We start from the raw sequence: 14,799 nt of genomic DNA on the forward strand, positions 1-14,799 counted from the left end.
CCCCCCCAGTGACGGAGGGAGTAGGGCTGGGGCAGAGCCATAGGTGGCTCCCACCACTGCACACAGCCCTGGGGGCTATGCGTCCCCTGGATCTGTACATGGGGTAAGGGTGGGCTGGCTACATCCACCCCAAAATTCACTGTAGCTCCCTTCCCACTGCTGCTGCCACCCACCCCAAGCACAGCCCCAGCCCAGCCCTCCTGCCAAGAAGAGGCCAGCACAGTCCTGGGCCCCAGCCCGCCCTCACCTCACGCACAAATCCAGGGGGCACATGCTCCCCATGCCTCCCCTGGTGGTGTGCGCAGCAGCCAGGGCTTGTCCTCCCCTTTAAGCCCCCCATGCCCCTTGGACAAGCTGCCCAAAGCTCCACCCCACACCCCTGCCCCAGTCTCACTCCCTCCTTCACTGTGGGGGCCTTGATCTGCCCCCTGACCAAGCCCCTTCCCCCCCACAAACTTACTGGCCAGACACTGCTCTCCAAGCTGCCAGGCTACATTCCTGGTCATGCACATGCTGCAGCTGCATACATGCATGCAGCATACATCAGTGACATTACTGGCCACATTGGCAATTGACTTGTTTTGGCCAATAGTGTCAATTTTCCTTTCATTGGGGCCAATACAATATGAATCAATATCTCAGTGCACCTCAACTTGTAACTACTTTATTACAAATTCTTATGACATCACTACAGATTATCGATGATATATGAAATCCTAGAAAACACTAAAAATAACTCAAGTGATCTATTGCAAGAAAACTAGCTATTAAATGACATACACAAATGAAAGCAAATATACTTTATATTAGTTTGAATGAATTGTTACCTCTGGTGTCTCAGCAGGGCAGACCATTCCCCACAGCGTGTTGTGTAGTTGCCTGGGCTTTGCTAATTTACCATCTCTACCAATAGGAGAATTCAAGCGCCGCAAGTGGGAAAGTGTGGATGCAAAGGTCAAGCGATTTAACACCTGCATACAATAGAGAGTTTTTAAATCATACACCCAAGCAATACTCTTCATCCCCAAACTCATTTCTAATCACTCTGCCTTATTCATTACTGAATGGCTATTGAAACGATGGGTTAACTACTATTTAAACTGACAGCCATCTTTATCTTTATGCCTTTCAAAGAAGAAATGAAAGACAGAGGGCAAATCTTTCAGCTCATCACACTCATTTCAGGTCAGTGTTTACACTTTTGCTGGTATTATTGCCTAGAAATCTAAGTTTTTACATTTTCATAACAGCACAAACCCTATAGTATAGGAGTTACCCCAGCCTAGACAACACCTGCCTAACTACATTACCTGAGATACTCCTGCTCGGGCCTGGTGAGCTTTCTTTTGATCACCCCAATTTCCAGTTGCTAGCGAATACTTCAGACCATCTGAAATTATCCTGGTTTTAATTGCCAGTTCCAAGTTGAAATCTTTTCCTCTGTCAATAAATTTTTGTGCATATATCCGCACCTCTTTCAGTAAATTCTTAAACATTCTGTTAAAGAAACAACCAGAAAATATAATTGTAGCAACCAATACTACAGCAGTTCAATACCATATTTACTCAAATCCAAAACAAAGTTTTTTCCCCCCCATTCAACATGGGGAGCCTCCTCTTCGATGAGTACAAGCTGGGGACATGCAGGTACCATGCAGGGGGGAGGGAGCAGGTGTCAGGACACAGGCACCAGGGGACTAGGAGTAGGAGATTAAGCCACCTATATCCCCTGTTGCCTGCCTGCCTACCCCCTCCCCCAGCCAATCACCTGCCTTGCTGCAGCAGCAAGGGGAACAACCTCCAAAAATTAGATTCTATACATGGAAAAATGTAACAAATTTATGTTTTCCATGTACAGAATCTCATTACTGAGGAGTCTTCTTAAATTCAAAGTCATCTTGCATTCAAGTAAATACAGTATTATCAAAAAGTCAGTTTAGAAAAATGTTCTGTGGAGAATACCTCAAAATAGAATACAGGAAAACAAGGCAAATCCTGCTTAGCCAGATTCTTAAAAAGGATTCAAGTTTTTTATATGGATAACAGATGCTGTCTGGTTACCATAGACAACATAAATAGAGATCTCAACCCTCATGGTTCAGGGCATATGGCAATCAAGATGTGCCTTCTGCTGAGATCTTTCTTATGCAAGGTTTACTCTGTAAGTGTCACTCCGAAGAAACATCTTGCACCTTCTGAGGAATTTGTTACCTTGCCTCAGACAATAGTTAGCATCTGCCTTGACAAACCAATGGTTTGCCTTAGTCTGGGCAATTTTATGCTTCCAATAACTATTATATGAGATTAAAAAAACTCCACAAAAATGCTTTTTCTGTATTAGGATACTCTTAAATACAAAGAAGGAATTTGTTTTGTTTACCCTCTGAACAAAAAAGCTAACAAAGGCCCAGCAAGATCTAGTCTTTTGTTGCCGTAATGATCTCTGTCATCAAGTTCTCTTCTGCCCAGAGCTGCCAGTAATAATCTATGAACCATGTACCTAATAAAAATAAAAGATGTTTTAATTAGTCAGACATTCATCACCAAGAACAGTTCTTTTAATCAACACAAAAAAGACCATATCCTATAATTGTCAATTCCAGATCAAATGACCTACTACAGTTCTAAATTTAATAAACACAAGCCCTAGAAATCCAGTGCTAGGTTAGACGATTACAGCTAAAATTAGAATTAAAAAAAACCCTGCCCCACTTTGGGAGTGCACCTTGACCGAGACAGCCAGTATACTGGCCCGAATAAACTGAACACAGCTGCACATGGGCACAGAATTAAAGTCTCTTGGGTCAGGGACTCCTCTTCCACATCAATATGCATGGGAACAAGATGGCAGCACCCAAATAGTTTTAAGATATTCAAATATACTACATGGCCTTTTGGCAATCCTCTGCGTAAGTAGTACACTGTCAATCCAAAAAAAGTGAAGCATCTACCTCTTATATCACTAATACCACAAGCAGATTTTCACTACTTGTGTCATTTATTTTTTGCTAGCTTATTAGCTTGAAAAGTGTAGTTGAACCAAAGGACACTTGGTAAGGATCTACTGCCACAAGTTTGGAACTGCAAACATACAGGGGAATCTGTCAACCAGTTCTTGTATTTCATAAATAAGTAAACTATACTTTGAACCAGAGTTGCCCATGCTCCTTTCAGATGGGTGACAGAACATTTAAGACAAACTGACATACCCCAGAAAATAGGCCTTTTTCGTTTCACAAAAGTCACTGACGCCAACATGTGGAAGCATTTCTTTCTGTAAGACTTCTTTTGCATACTTAATTCTTTTCTCTTTAGTAACACCTGGCTTTGCACCTCTTGAGCCGATGAAGTTTAATGCAACATTCTGTTCCTGGATGACAAACGCTTCGTCCAGGGAAGGTTTGACCTAAAAGTACACAAATCAGCAAAACCATAAAGCATCCATTGATGGTTCAAGGTGTCAATTACGTAAGCACAGTTTGTGAATTCTATTCAGAGATTTCTAGCTCTGAAGCAAGCTCAAATACAATTTCTAAATATTTTTCAGTGTTAACTATAGCATTGTGACACCTTTCTTTGGGGAGTCGGGACAGCAAGTTATTCATATGTTCAAGAGTAAGACCTCAAAATACATTGGTATGTCCACAGAATAATTTTGGTCACAAGAAAAATTGGTATATTAAACCATCTCCCCTTTACCAGTGTTGTACTGGCTTAAATGAGGGGTGTGAAACTCTGTGGCCCCAGGCCAGATCCAGACTGCAGGATTCCTCATGGGCTGGACCCTGCAGCCACCCTGGGGGAAGTACAGCAGGCATCTTCAGGTCAGTTGGTCACTTGCCATGGCAGGAGCATACAAATAGTGGTGGGCCAGGCACGCACAGGGCAACTCAGGGCTGCTTTACACAGCTTGTGTGTGCTCCCTGCCACCAATTGCCATGTTCACTAGGTCCCCAGGGCTCTGGATTGTGCAGCAGGCCATACCCACCAACAGCCATGCCCCCAAAAGTTTCTGACCTGCCAATAGCTTGGCAAGCCAGATAAAGCAACTTCACAGGCCAGATCCAGCCCATTAGCTACCCTGACAAGAGTCACTACAAACATTAGCCTTTCTTATGATACTTCTAGCACAATCAACGATAGAACTTTAAAAGCCAAGTTTTCATTACTGAATTTAAGTATGGCTTTTCAGTCATCTTCATAACTGAAAGAGGCACATACATTATAGATTTTCACCTGTCACAAAGATCCCTAGACTACTCCATACTTCAAACACACATGGAGCTTGTAACTGTTTCACTGAAAGCAGGAGTTTAGTCACTGATTTCAGATTAAGTGAAGATAAACCAGGTCTCTTCTAGTCTCCAACAAGCGATTTGTTCACTTATATAAGCACCAAAATTGTTTTCGACAGATAACTGATTTTACCCAATATAATAAAAGAAAAAAAAGTAAGATCCAAACAGTAAAAATCCAGGTGTGAACAAGGCATTGTTACCACAGTAAAAGGAATCACACTTCAGACAAACATACTTTAATGTTGAGTGATCACACATTTATTTCATTATGTAATGTACATTACCATTTCCATCATCTCAGGATCTTCAAAATCATAAATGATGTGCTCTAAAATGTCTCTGTCAGATACAAAACCTAATGCACGGAAAACAATGATAATGGGCACTTCCTGCTTGATATAGGGTAATGTTGCAACAATGCGCTGACCTATAGCACTCTTCTTGGCACCCTAAATGGTAGAAAAAAACAGATTAACCTTGAATGCATTTATCATTAAAAACTTAAAACTTTTTCTGTCATTTCAAATGATTCACTTATTCATGCTAGCCACAATTTTGAACCTTAAAATGATGCTGAGAATGCCTTCCCTTATGCCCACTGAACACTGGCTAGGGAACTCATTTGAGGTGAGGAAATTCCAGGCTTGTATCTCTTCTCCACCTGATCTAGTATGCAGGTTTGAACGGAGGTCTCTCCCACCTCCCAGGAACAGTGCCCTAACCACCAAGCTGGAGTATCAAAAGGAATACAGGACTGGAATAACCTCCTGGGTTCAAGTCGAGCTGCTTCTTATCACAGCTCCACCTAAGATCTAGCTTCCTTTTTTTGCCTCCTACTATTGAAAAGAAGTTCCAGAACTTCATTTCTCTGATAAAACCCTTCTAATTTCCAGCCTAAACTAAATTATGGCCTGTTTACACACACACGCACCCAGGCAAACATTTTTCTTTTGCCTCAGTAGCTGTTCTCCCTTATGCTGACCCATTATGCATTTACAAAAAACAATCATGTTTTCCCACCTCAACCTTCCTTTTGCTTCTTATTAGATAGGTTCTCAATTCCCTTGATCATCCTAGGAGAGCTTCTCTCTCCCTGCCCAATTTGTAACATACTTTGGTATTTGTTTGTGGGCGAGAGATACTCTACAGCATACTGATTAGGGCACCTTCCTGTCCTGAATTAGGACTCTCATCTCAGGTAGGCATGCCATTAACTAAGCTACAGGCACTGGGGCATCATCTCAGTTCTGCAAATGACACCCAAGTCCCCTTAGGAACCTAGTCATTATCTTTTTTTAAAGAAAGCTTCCAAAACCCAAAATGTAAATTTGTTTGTGTACAAGCAAAGCGTCACTAGATTCTCCTGATCCTCAAGGGAAACTTACACAACACTTCCCAGAGACGAGCCTATGAGCTCCATTTCATCAACTTGCTGGATACTAGAGATCATGGACTAAACATAGACATTGGATTTTTGATACATTATAATCTGCCTGGCAACTGACTCCCCTCCCCAGCCCAGCCCAGCCCAGCCCCTGGCTTCTTTACTTTTCATTCCATCCAGGAAGAGCACACACCAACTGCTGAAACTTCCTTAGCCTGATGAAGGGTTTTTGAACCCGAAAGCTTGCTTAATAACTATTCTCCAACCATTTGGGTTGGTCTAATAAAAGATACCAAATTCACCCAAGGAACCTTGTCTGACTAGATTCTCTACAAATTCCTGTTTCAGCAAACCTGAAATAATTCCCCCTCCACCTCACCATACCCTTCTTCCATCTATTTGGCAAGTGAATTCAATATTTTTCCAACTATTCCTAATGCAAAACCCATTAGTTTGAACATTTAGTAATATGTTCTCAGGTAAGGGTTGGTGGGTGGCAATATGTTACATCCAACACAATTTTTGCAAAAACCCAAATGTAAACAGCATGAGCTATTACACAGCAAAAATAACTCCTAAAAACCTGAGAGAAAATATAAGCCCAAGCAACAAAAAAGTTGTTATTAAACTGTTGGTTACGCATACCTGCCCACCTCTGGCCAGCATGCTAACCCATATTGTACTTGTTGGTCGAGAAGAATTCTCTAGACAGGATCTACACTCTCCCGTGTAAGCATATTTTGAGTCTTTCTTTGCAAACACATACACTGTGTTTGTAGCCATTTTCTCTTGAGCAATCAGAACCTATATGGAAAACAAAATGCTAGTAAATAACCAAATAAAAATTATGCTTAATTACCAGCCCTAACGGTCAAATTAGATTATTTTTGTCATCACACCAGAAGAAAAGGTTCTGCAAACCAAAATTATATCCAAGACAACAGCTGTATGGTTTTGGGGTCTTCAGTGGATCTGCACAGGTGCAGAGAAAACAGAATTGACAATAACTGATGGGCGAGACGCAAAAAGGAACAGATCCTCCTGTAAGTCAGTTCTTCAGAACTGGAGCAAAAAACTTTTTCCGTCACTAAAACAAATGCATAAAACTAAACAACAAGGAAGTTAGTTGGCCACCTTCCGAAGCAGACCCACCTCCAGTATCAAAAAGTGGGTGGGGAAAAAAAAGCACAAGGCCCGGATCCAGATGTGCAGGCACGTGCAGTTTGTGGTGCCGCAAGCTGCACATGTTGCATGTTAATTGTGCGCAGTGCTGCTAATTTGCAGTGCCGGGGCAAAATTTGCACACCGGGATTTCCTGGTAGCAAAATAAAAAAAATTAAAAAAAAACCCCAGAAGAAAAGCGATGCAAAGCTCGCCAAAGTGGCATGTGCCGGGACAAATGCAGAGATGGAGAAGCAGGTAGCTCATCTCTGTCTGCTGCAGAGCCCCTGTGCTGTGGCACTCTGTTCCCCAGCTGGCTGGGTTGCATTGTGCCTCAAGCCAGGAGATCAGACAGCCCTAGGCTGGCTCCTCCCGTCTTGAGGCACACTGCGCCCCAACCAGCTGTTCTGCGGCTGACTGGGGCGCAGGGTGCCTCAACATGGTGGCTCCACATGCCTCAGTGTGGGGCCTCTGCAGCAGAACCCCCGTGCTGAGACACACTGCACCCCAGCCAGCCAGGGAGCAGCCAGCTCGAGCACAGGGTGGGACAGCACAGGGGCTCCACAGCATATAGGCACAAGAGAGCAGGCAGTCCTGAGTTGCCTGCTCCCCCATCTCCATATGTCACTCGGTGGCTGGCTGAGGCACAGGGTGCCTCAGCACGGTTGTGCACTGCAGCAAAAAGTAGCGGCATAAATTTGTGCTGCTGTAAGCACACACCCCAGCTTGTATGTACGTGGCCAAGACATTCAGTAGTATTCCAGGTAAAACGGTTTCAAAACTGATGGCAGAGAGGAACAGGTCTTGTAGCAGACAAAAATGGTGGATCAGCAGGACTTCATGAGAGTCTATAGAAGTAAAATAAGTGCTCAGGGATTTTTACAGGAGAATAAGAACTCCACACTACTGCAGGAAAACACTGAGAGAAAAAATGTTTATGCCTAGAGCAGAAGCCCCTTCAGTGTACAATGCTAATTTTTTTTTTCCCCACTCAAATTTTTCATGCAAAATATTATTCTTTACCTTTTCTGATCCATTAATAATGAAGTAGCCACCAGGGTCAAGAGGACATTCATTCAACTCACAAAGATCACGATCAGTCAAGCCATTCAATAAGCAGTATGTTGAACGCAACATAATAGGAATTTTTCCAATAAATGTTTTCTGATGCTGTGTCTGTAACTGGTCCTCTCCTTCTTTAATAACTGTTTTAGTTATGTCCACATACAAGGGGGCAGAATACCTATTGAAAAGAAAATTTTACAGTGTTTCCACACCAAGATTACATACTCTAGAGCAGTGGTTCTCAACCATTTTATACTCAAGGCACCCCTCCATAACTTTTCTGAATTTAGCAGCACACTGTTTCAAAAAATAATTTCACTCAGGTTTCTGATTGCAGAAAAATAATCCAGCAATTTTTCTGTTGCAACAAACTCAGGAAGGCCACAACAGGTCGGATTATATTTGACGCTATGAACTGCTATTTGAAATTTCTGGTATTATCTCGTGAATTGTCTAGATGTCTGCATATCCATCAGTGCTAATATTGCACAGTACTCCACAGCACCCAAGTGCTCTGTCAGCTCAGCTGAGAATGACTGCTCTAAAAAGGATTAAACAAGGCATTGATAAAAAGTTATTCCAAATACTGCTAGTGTTATGTACTCTCATGAATTTGAAACATCTTTTGTATTTAAAAATATCTTGGGCTAGATTTTAGGTAAGACAGCAATTCCTAGATTTACAGAATATGCTTAAAATTCAAGAAAATCAATAAGAGACAGACACAACATCTATCATGTGGCTAGTCATTTTCTCTTACGTAAGGTTTCTCAGTCTGGCTTCATTGGGCATCATGGGTGAAGGTGCACCATCTCTTTCCCAGTGCGTAGGTTTGGAGAGGTAAATCTGTTCAAACTTCAGAAGATATCGTGGCTGAAAATAAAACAATCTGAATCAGTATGGTAAACCACATAACAAGTGTGTGAGCTTAAGAGTTCATTTAATACACATACAATACAGAAGCACTTCACACTCGGAAGAACTAGTTCTTCTAAATCACGATACGCAAAATTACAGTTTTAACAACTCCTTGACCTCAGTAACACAAAGATGTAGGGCACACTCATAGCTGGGATTAACGGAGAAGTCTGGACAGGTTTATTTATAGGGAAAAATTCAACATAGTTTGCCTTAAACATGATTCAGTTATTGGGAGGAAGGGAAATCCAGGTAAAAAAACATAACCACCAACAAATAACTGAAGAGTTAAAATAGTAAAAAGGAACCTGGCATGATAAGAGGTTATTTACTCAAACTAATAGGATAACACAGGGAAAGATTAGGAAGCCAAGGAAATGTTTTCTGACAATTTAATATATTTAAACATGCATTAGTGTCAGAACTGATGGGGGCATTAGTGATATTTATGAATGATAAACTGACAAATCACAGGAAAAACAGTGTAGGAAACAATCCTACGCTAGCTTGTGTTGAGAACACTAATGGGAGAAGCAGGCTAGGGGGCCTAAAAGTAGGGATGTGAAAGGTTAAACATGTAAACAAAAAGTATATTTATACCACTAATGCATTACTGGTTAACGTTTAGTGCAAGGTGCAGTCTGGCAGAGAAGGGAAGTGGTGCTTGGTGCCTCAGGAACAGGAAGGTGGCAGGACAGGCAGAGGGGAGGGAAATTAGTACCCAAAGCTAGTCTGCTCCCTCCCTCCCTGCATGCTGGGATAGATCCTGGCTTGCTGCTGCTGCCTGTGGCTTCACATAGGCTGTGGTGACTGGCAGGGATTACCTCCGCCTCCTCCCCTCCCTGTCAAAGGCCCTGGGGAGTGGCTCCCAGCCGCAGTTGTGTCCCTGCGCGACTCTAGACAGATGGCTGCAGCCCGATGGCAAGGTGGGGTGGCACAGAGCAGGCACTGACCCAGGGCTCTGCACCCCACAGCCAGGACTAGGTATGTTATCGGTTAACCGTTTAAGCTATATCATTAAAGGAGGTTAAAAAGTTTTTTTTTTTTAAATCAATATTTACATCCCTACCTTAGAGGTCATCCTCATCTCTAGATTCTGCTTATGGATTGGTATACATTTGCTAAATGATATATTTTACTGCCTGGTACTGTACAATGAAATCACATAATTAATTCTTGGAAACAAAATAATTTCCTAAAGAGTATCCACGTTTATTGGACCAGAAAGGAAACAAAGTTTAAAAATCTGAGCTGCAGCACACAGCATCGTGAATTCTACCACTGCTCGACCAGATGCAAAAAATTCCAACTCAAAAGCAAAATTCCTGGGATTCCTCAACACCACAAAGCCAGTAATATTCTAATCATACTTGTATTCTTCTTCTAGGGCTTATCACTTCAGCATCTGAGGACACTACATACTGCTGAGTTTGGACAAAAATTTGAAACACCCTAACATCTTGCAGGCAAGGACAGCGACACATTAGGAGTGAGGTCAGAGTGACAAAACTCCAAGGGGTTTCCTCTATGCAGCAGCATCCTCTTCCAATTTCCTCTCTGTATAAAGCTCTCATATGAACTATCCTACCTATTTAATACTAAGATATAGCAGTTTCTTAGGAAGAGAAATGGGGGGGGGGCAGCTTTCAAAAAGGTGTAACCTGTTCTTCATGCCTAAAGTAACAACTCTCCTTATTAGTTTGCCCATGCCAAAGTCAGATGTGTATTCAACTGACCTGGGAATACAGACAAGGCAGAAAGACGCTGTTCCAAATATGTTAAGTACTGTATTTAAAACCATGACCTTTCAGGTTTCACATTGTGACCATCCGTTTCAAAAATGATTTGACAGTTTCTAAGTCTGTTAAATGCAAAGGTCTATTAAACAACAGAATGTAATGATTCTTTTAAATGTATATCTTGTTCACATTGATTTGCTATAGCTCAACAGTAGCAAATTTATGAATGAAAAAGATTTATATTCCAATTCTTACTAATTGATACAATTTTCCTTTTGGAAAAAGGTATCTGTATAATACACATCCCAATCATATTTAAAGGCTTTGCTTTCCACAGAAGTCTTTACCTGTTACTCTGAATGAAAGTATGAGAAAATACGTCTTTCAGCAATTAAAATTTTTCGAAAATCATTCTACTGTAGTTTTATTTTAAACCTCATAGAAATAAGATCCTGAAGCAATACATTCCTTTTCCCTCAACTGAGAGTCATGTTTCTCAAATAAAGCTCCAGTTGTTCAAGGACAATATCATCAACCTCTACATTAAGTTAGGACAATGGTTGCTTGGATTAATTTATCTTTGATTAGTCAACTAATTCTTCGAGATGTTCTGTCTGTATAGACCTCACTCATGGTGAACGTACAACTAGCCACAAGAAATTGTTAGATGCGACACATATACTGCATGCCCTCAAGATCACCACTCTTCAGACACAAAGATTGGGCCAATAATTGCCACTCAGCTTCTTTCTAGATTAGAATGCAGAAGACAAGGACTCCAAGCTTTGGAGGATTTTCATGTATAAAACATCCCAAGAATGAGTTACTGAAGAAAAAGTTGTTTCGTACAAGTGTCCATGTGGCCCCATTGCCAGACACGCACTTTATTAATTACGCTAGGGGCAGCAGAAAGGGTTAAGTCAGGGTGCCAAAAACACCCACAACCTGGATTTACAAGATGTTGGCATGCCGGAGCAGACAGCAGGGGAACCATGAAGGGCCTAATCCTTATTGTGGCAGTGCGGCCCCAGCTGATCTTCCCTGCCACCCATCCCGAGGCATGCATGCACCTGCCGCCTGCAACTAGCTGTGTCTGGCTCCACAGACCCTGGTATAGCTGCTTACAGCCTCCAGGCTGCCTGCCAAAGCCAACCCAGGCTCTGGGGAGGCCCTTGCCACCTACCATAGAGCCCCAGCTGCTTGCAGCAGATGGCAAGGAGGCTGCAAGCAGCTGCACGGGAGTCCACAGAGCCCTAGCCCGGCTTGGTGCTGGCAGTGGATGCACGTGTGCCTTGGGGCTGACAGCAGGGATGGGATTGGGGCTGCACTGCCACAACAAGGATCCGGCCTCTCATGGCTCCCCCACCATCCGCCCAGAGGTGTTCATTCCGACCAAAATGGCTTCACGCGCCACACACTGGCACACATGCCAGGGGTTGCCTACCCCTGGTCCAAGTGGAGCATTTTGAAACTCAGTAATGATTTTCAGATGCCAGGAACTGAAGGCTGATGTACTTCCTGTGCAGTGGATTCACTGACATATGGAAATTGGTTATGCAAGTCAAGCATAACCAACACAAAGGATCACTGTGAGGAATCTGGTGAGATATGGTGAGCAATACTGGGCTAGGTATAATCCCCCTGTCTTTTCTGGTAGCACACCCTAATTCCATTTTTAAAGTGGTATTGTATTTACATATGAATACACCCACTTAACTGTGGGTATTTTTTCCTGAGAAACAAAATTGCACTCTTTGGGTATCACTAGAACTTGCAGGGGGTTGGACCACATGATCTCCTGAGGTTCCTTCCAACCCTAATTTTCTGATTCTATAACTTTTCTGTAGCAGTACGCAGGGCAAAACGTACATGCAGAGGAGCCAAGCCACTTGCCTTTGGTAGCAAACCCAAAGGCTGTTTAGCTTCACAGGCTTAAAACTAGGACTGCCCCTCTACATAATATTACAGCTTACTCTGCTACACCAGAAAATGCTTTGACAGCATTCTATGACAGATTTCCAATAGCTGAACTATTTAAGGCAGCTAACAGTGGCTCAATTTAAACGTCACTAACTAACCTCTGGTGTCAGCTTTCTAGGTCAAACGCTTAGCTTGATTTGCCAGTTCCAAAGTCTTTACTTAAATGAGCTTTTAGCTACCATGAGTGGGATCCACATGTACACATACAAAACCTCTTGCTATCTGTTTTAACATCAGACAAACATTACTTCTTTACTAATTAGATCTTGTTTCTGTTCCTCATAGGCTCTCTACTCACAGGGAAATTGAGACACACCTCACCTAAGAGGAAAAAGAAAGTTTGATTGGCTTGCTCGATTTAGCAAAATAGCAGTCTGATTCCCATTCAGCCTTCATCTAACAATACTAACCTACAAGAACACATGGGTATAAGTTATCCGTAAATAAGTGTAAGCTGTTAATTAGAAGGTTCCTAACCAACAGAATATTAAGATTCTGGACCAGCCTTTCAATCTTACGTTTGATTACTTGCTCATTCTAATTGTCCTCTGTCAATAACATATTTTCTTGCAAATGTATGACATCGCAGTAACTGAGAGCCTGCTGCTACAGCCATTTAACTGTATTCTTGGTCTTCTGATGAAAGAAAAAAAAGGTAGTGGGACACAGTAACTTTCCAAGTGGCAGGAGACTTTATGCACTGCAGAAATACACAGTTAAAAGATGAAACAGAACTAGCATTTCCATTCTTGTGAAAAGAGTAATATCAGCTGATTGAGGTAAATACTATTTTAGTCAGTACACCTGAAAAACAATGAGACTCTACAAGGTCTCCTCTTACCGGCTCTTCCACTTCTCCTGTAGCATGCTGAGCTTCAGCTTGTAGATCAATAGGCGGTGCATCTTCAACAATTCTCTGTACAGACATCTGGATGAACTCATCAAAAGAATCCAGCTGCTGTCGGACCAAGCCCTTCTCATCAAAGTAGGAGCTTAGGGGAAAAAACAATGTACATTCAGTTACTGAACAAGAATTATTTTTTTTAAACAAAATATGATACTTTGGAAGCCATGTTTAAAAATCCACAAAATATGTACTGTGTCTTCAAAACCAATCACTGAAATATGAAATGAATTTGTTTGTTTTCGTCTCCTAACAGAGTATTCAAATATGGCCCTTCCAAGAGGAATTGCCATGACACAGGACAGGATCTAATGTGTAAACTAAGTGTATCCTAAGGAAAAAAAACTGCACCGAGTTCCCACAACTATCTCCCCCATTAACCAGACACAGAATTGCAAAACAACTAATCTTTAGCAATTTACACATAAAGCAGCTGTGTACCACTTTTCAGCTGGTCTTGTATTCTTAAAGTGACAGCATTTATGATTCTAGACGCAGTTCTGGAATTTCCATCTAATTCCAGATGAAATGTATCATATCAGAAGGTCAACCTCAAATACTACCAAAATGCCTTATTTAAGTTTCAGAAAGTTACCTAATAACAATCCAGCATGCTTCTTGCCACAAGTCAGGAGTGATTTCATCATCGTCTTCATCATATTGCATATCTGACAAGAAAGCAAAACACTGAAATCAGACTAAGAATTATCATGTCTCCATACACTGGATATCCATTAGCAGAAAAATAACTTATTTACATACAGCTTTCCAATGAACTTAATACAACAGGCAAGGCTACATTGCCCTGTATTTCAAATTGAATACAGAAGTCTTTATTCGTCCATTAGTCCTTAATAGAAAGGAGGAAAAGGCAATCAATGGAAGGATCTTTTTAGTATGAAAGCTTAAACCGGGGTAGGCAACGTTTTTTGGCTAGAGTGCCGAAAACCCCCACAATGCCTACCTTGGAAGGTGCCAGAGTGCCGGCATGCCAGAAAAACAAAATGAGGGTACGGGTTACATGGCAGGATTCCCTGCTCATGACCCTTGCCCATGCACCCTACCCCAGGCTCTGTGGCTATCAGCAGCTACCCAGAACCTGGGCCAGCTGCAAACATCTGTTGACTCTTCACCCCAGCCCCAGCCTCAGCTTTCTCCCAGATTCAGATTCAGACCCCGCCCCCGCGAGGCAGCACATACCAGCAATGCTCCCCACTGTGCTGCCCTTGCCCCTTCGGCCAGGAGGCTATAAACAACTGCTGACCTCCCGGCCCCGGCCCCAGGCTCTAGGAGGCAGCAGGTGCCAGCACTGCACCCACTGGGGCCAGGGAGGCAGCAGCTGTTTGTAGC

General features: G+C 42.3%; 1 protein-coding gene across 1 annotated transcript in view; it reads right to left on the reverse strand.

Moving 5' to 3' along the window:
• POLR2B (RNA polymerase II subunit B) overlaps positions 1–14,799 on the reverse strand; it is a 25,253-nt gene that overhangs the window by 9,190 nt on the left and 1,264 nt on the right. The window contains exons 2-11 of the mRNA XM_025209075.1: positions 14,045–14,117; positions 13,387–13,537; positions 8,669–8,781; positions 7,867–8,086; positions 6,328–6,486; positions 4,583–4,747; positions 3,210–3,406; positions 2,381–2,500; positions 1,311–1,497; positions 828–971 (exon numbers count right to left, since the gene is read on the reverse strand). Coding sequence (XP_025064860.1) covers positions 828–971; positions 1,311–1,497; positions 2,381–2,500; positions 3,210–3,406; positions 4,583–4,747; positions 6,328–6,486; positions 7,867–8,086; positions 8,669–8,781; positions 13,387–13,537; positions 14,045–14,117 — 1,529 coding nt within the window. The remainder of the gene's footprint in view (positions 1–827; positions 972–1,310; positions 1,498–2,380; positions 2,501–3,209; positions 3,407–4,582; positions 4,748–6,327; positions 6,487–7,866; positions 8,087–8,668; positions 8,782–13,386; positions 13,538–14,044; positions 14,118–14,799) is intronic.

This window comes from Alligator sinensis, unplaced genomic scaffold, assembly GCF_000455745.1.
Source record: "Alligator sinensis unplaced genomic scaffold, ASM45574v1 scaffold989_1, whole genome shotgun sequence".
NCBI lineage: Eukaryota > Metazoa > Chordata > Crocodylia > Alligatoridae > Alligator > Alligator sinensis.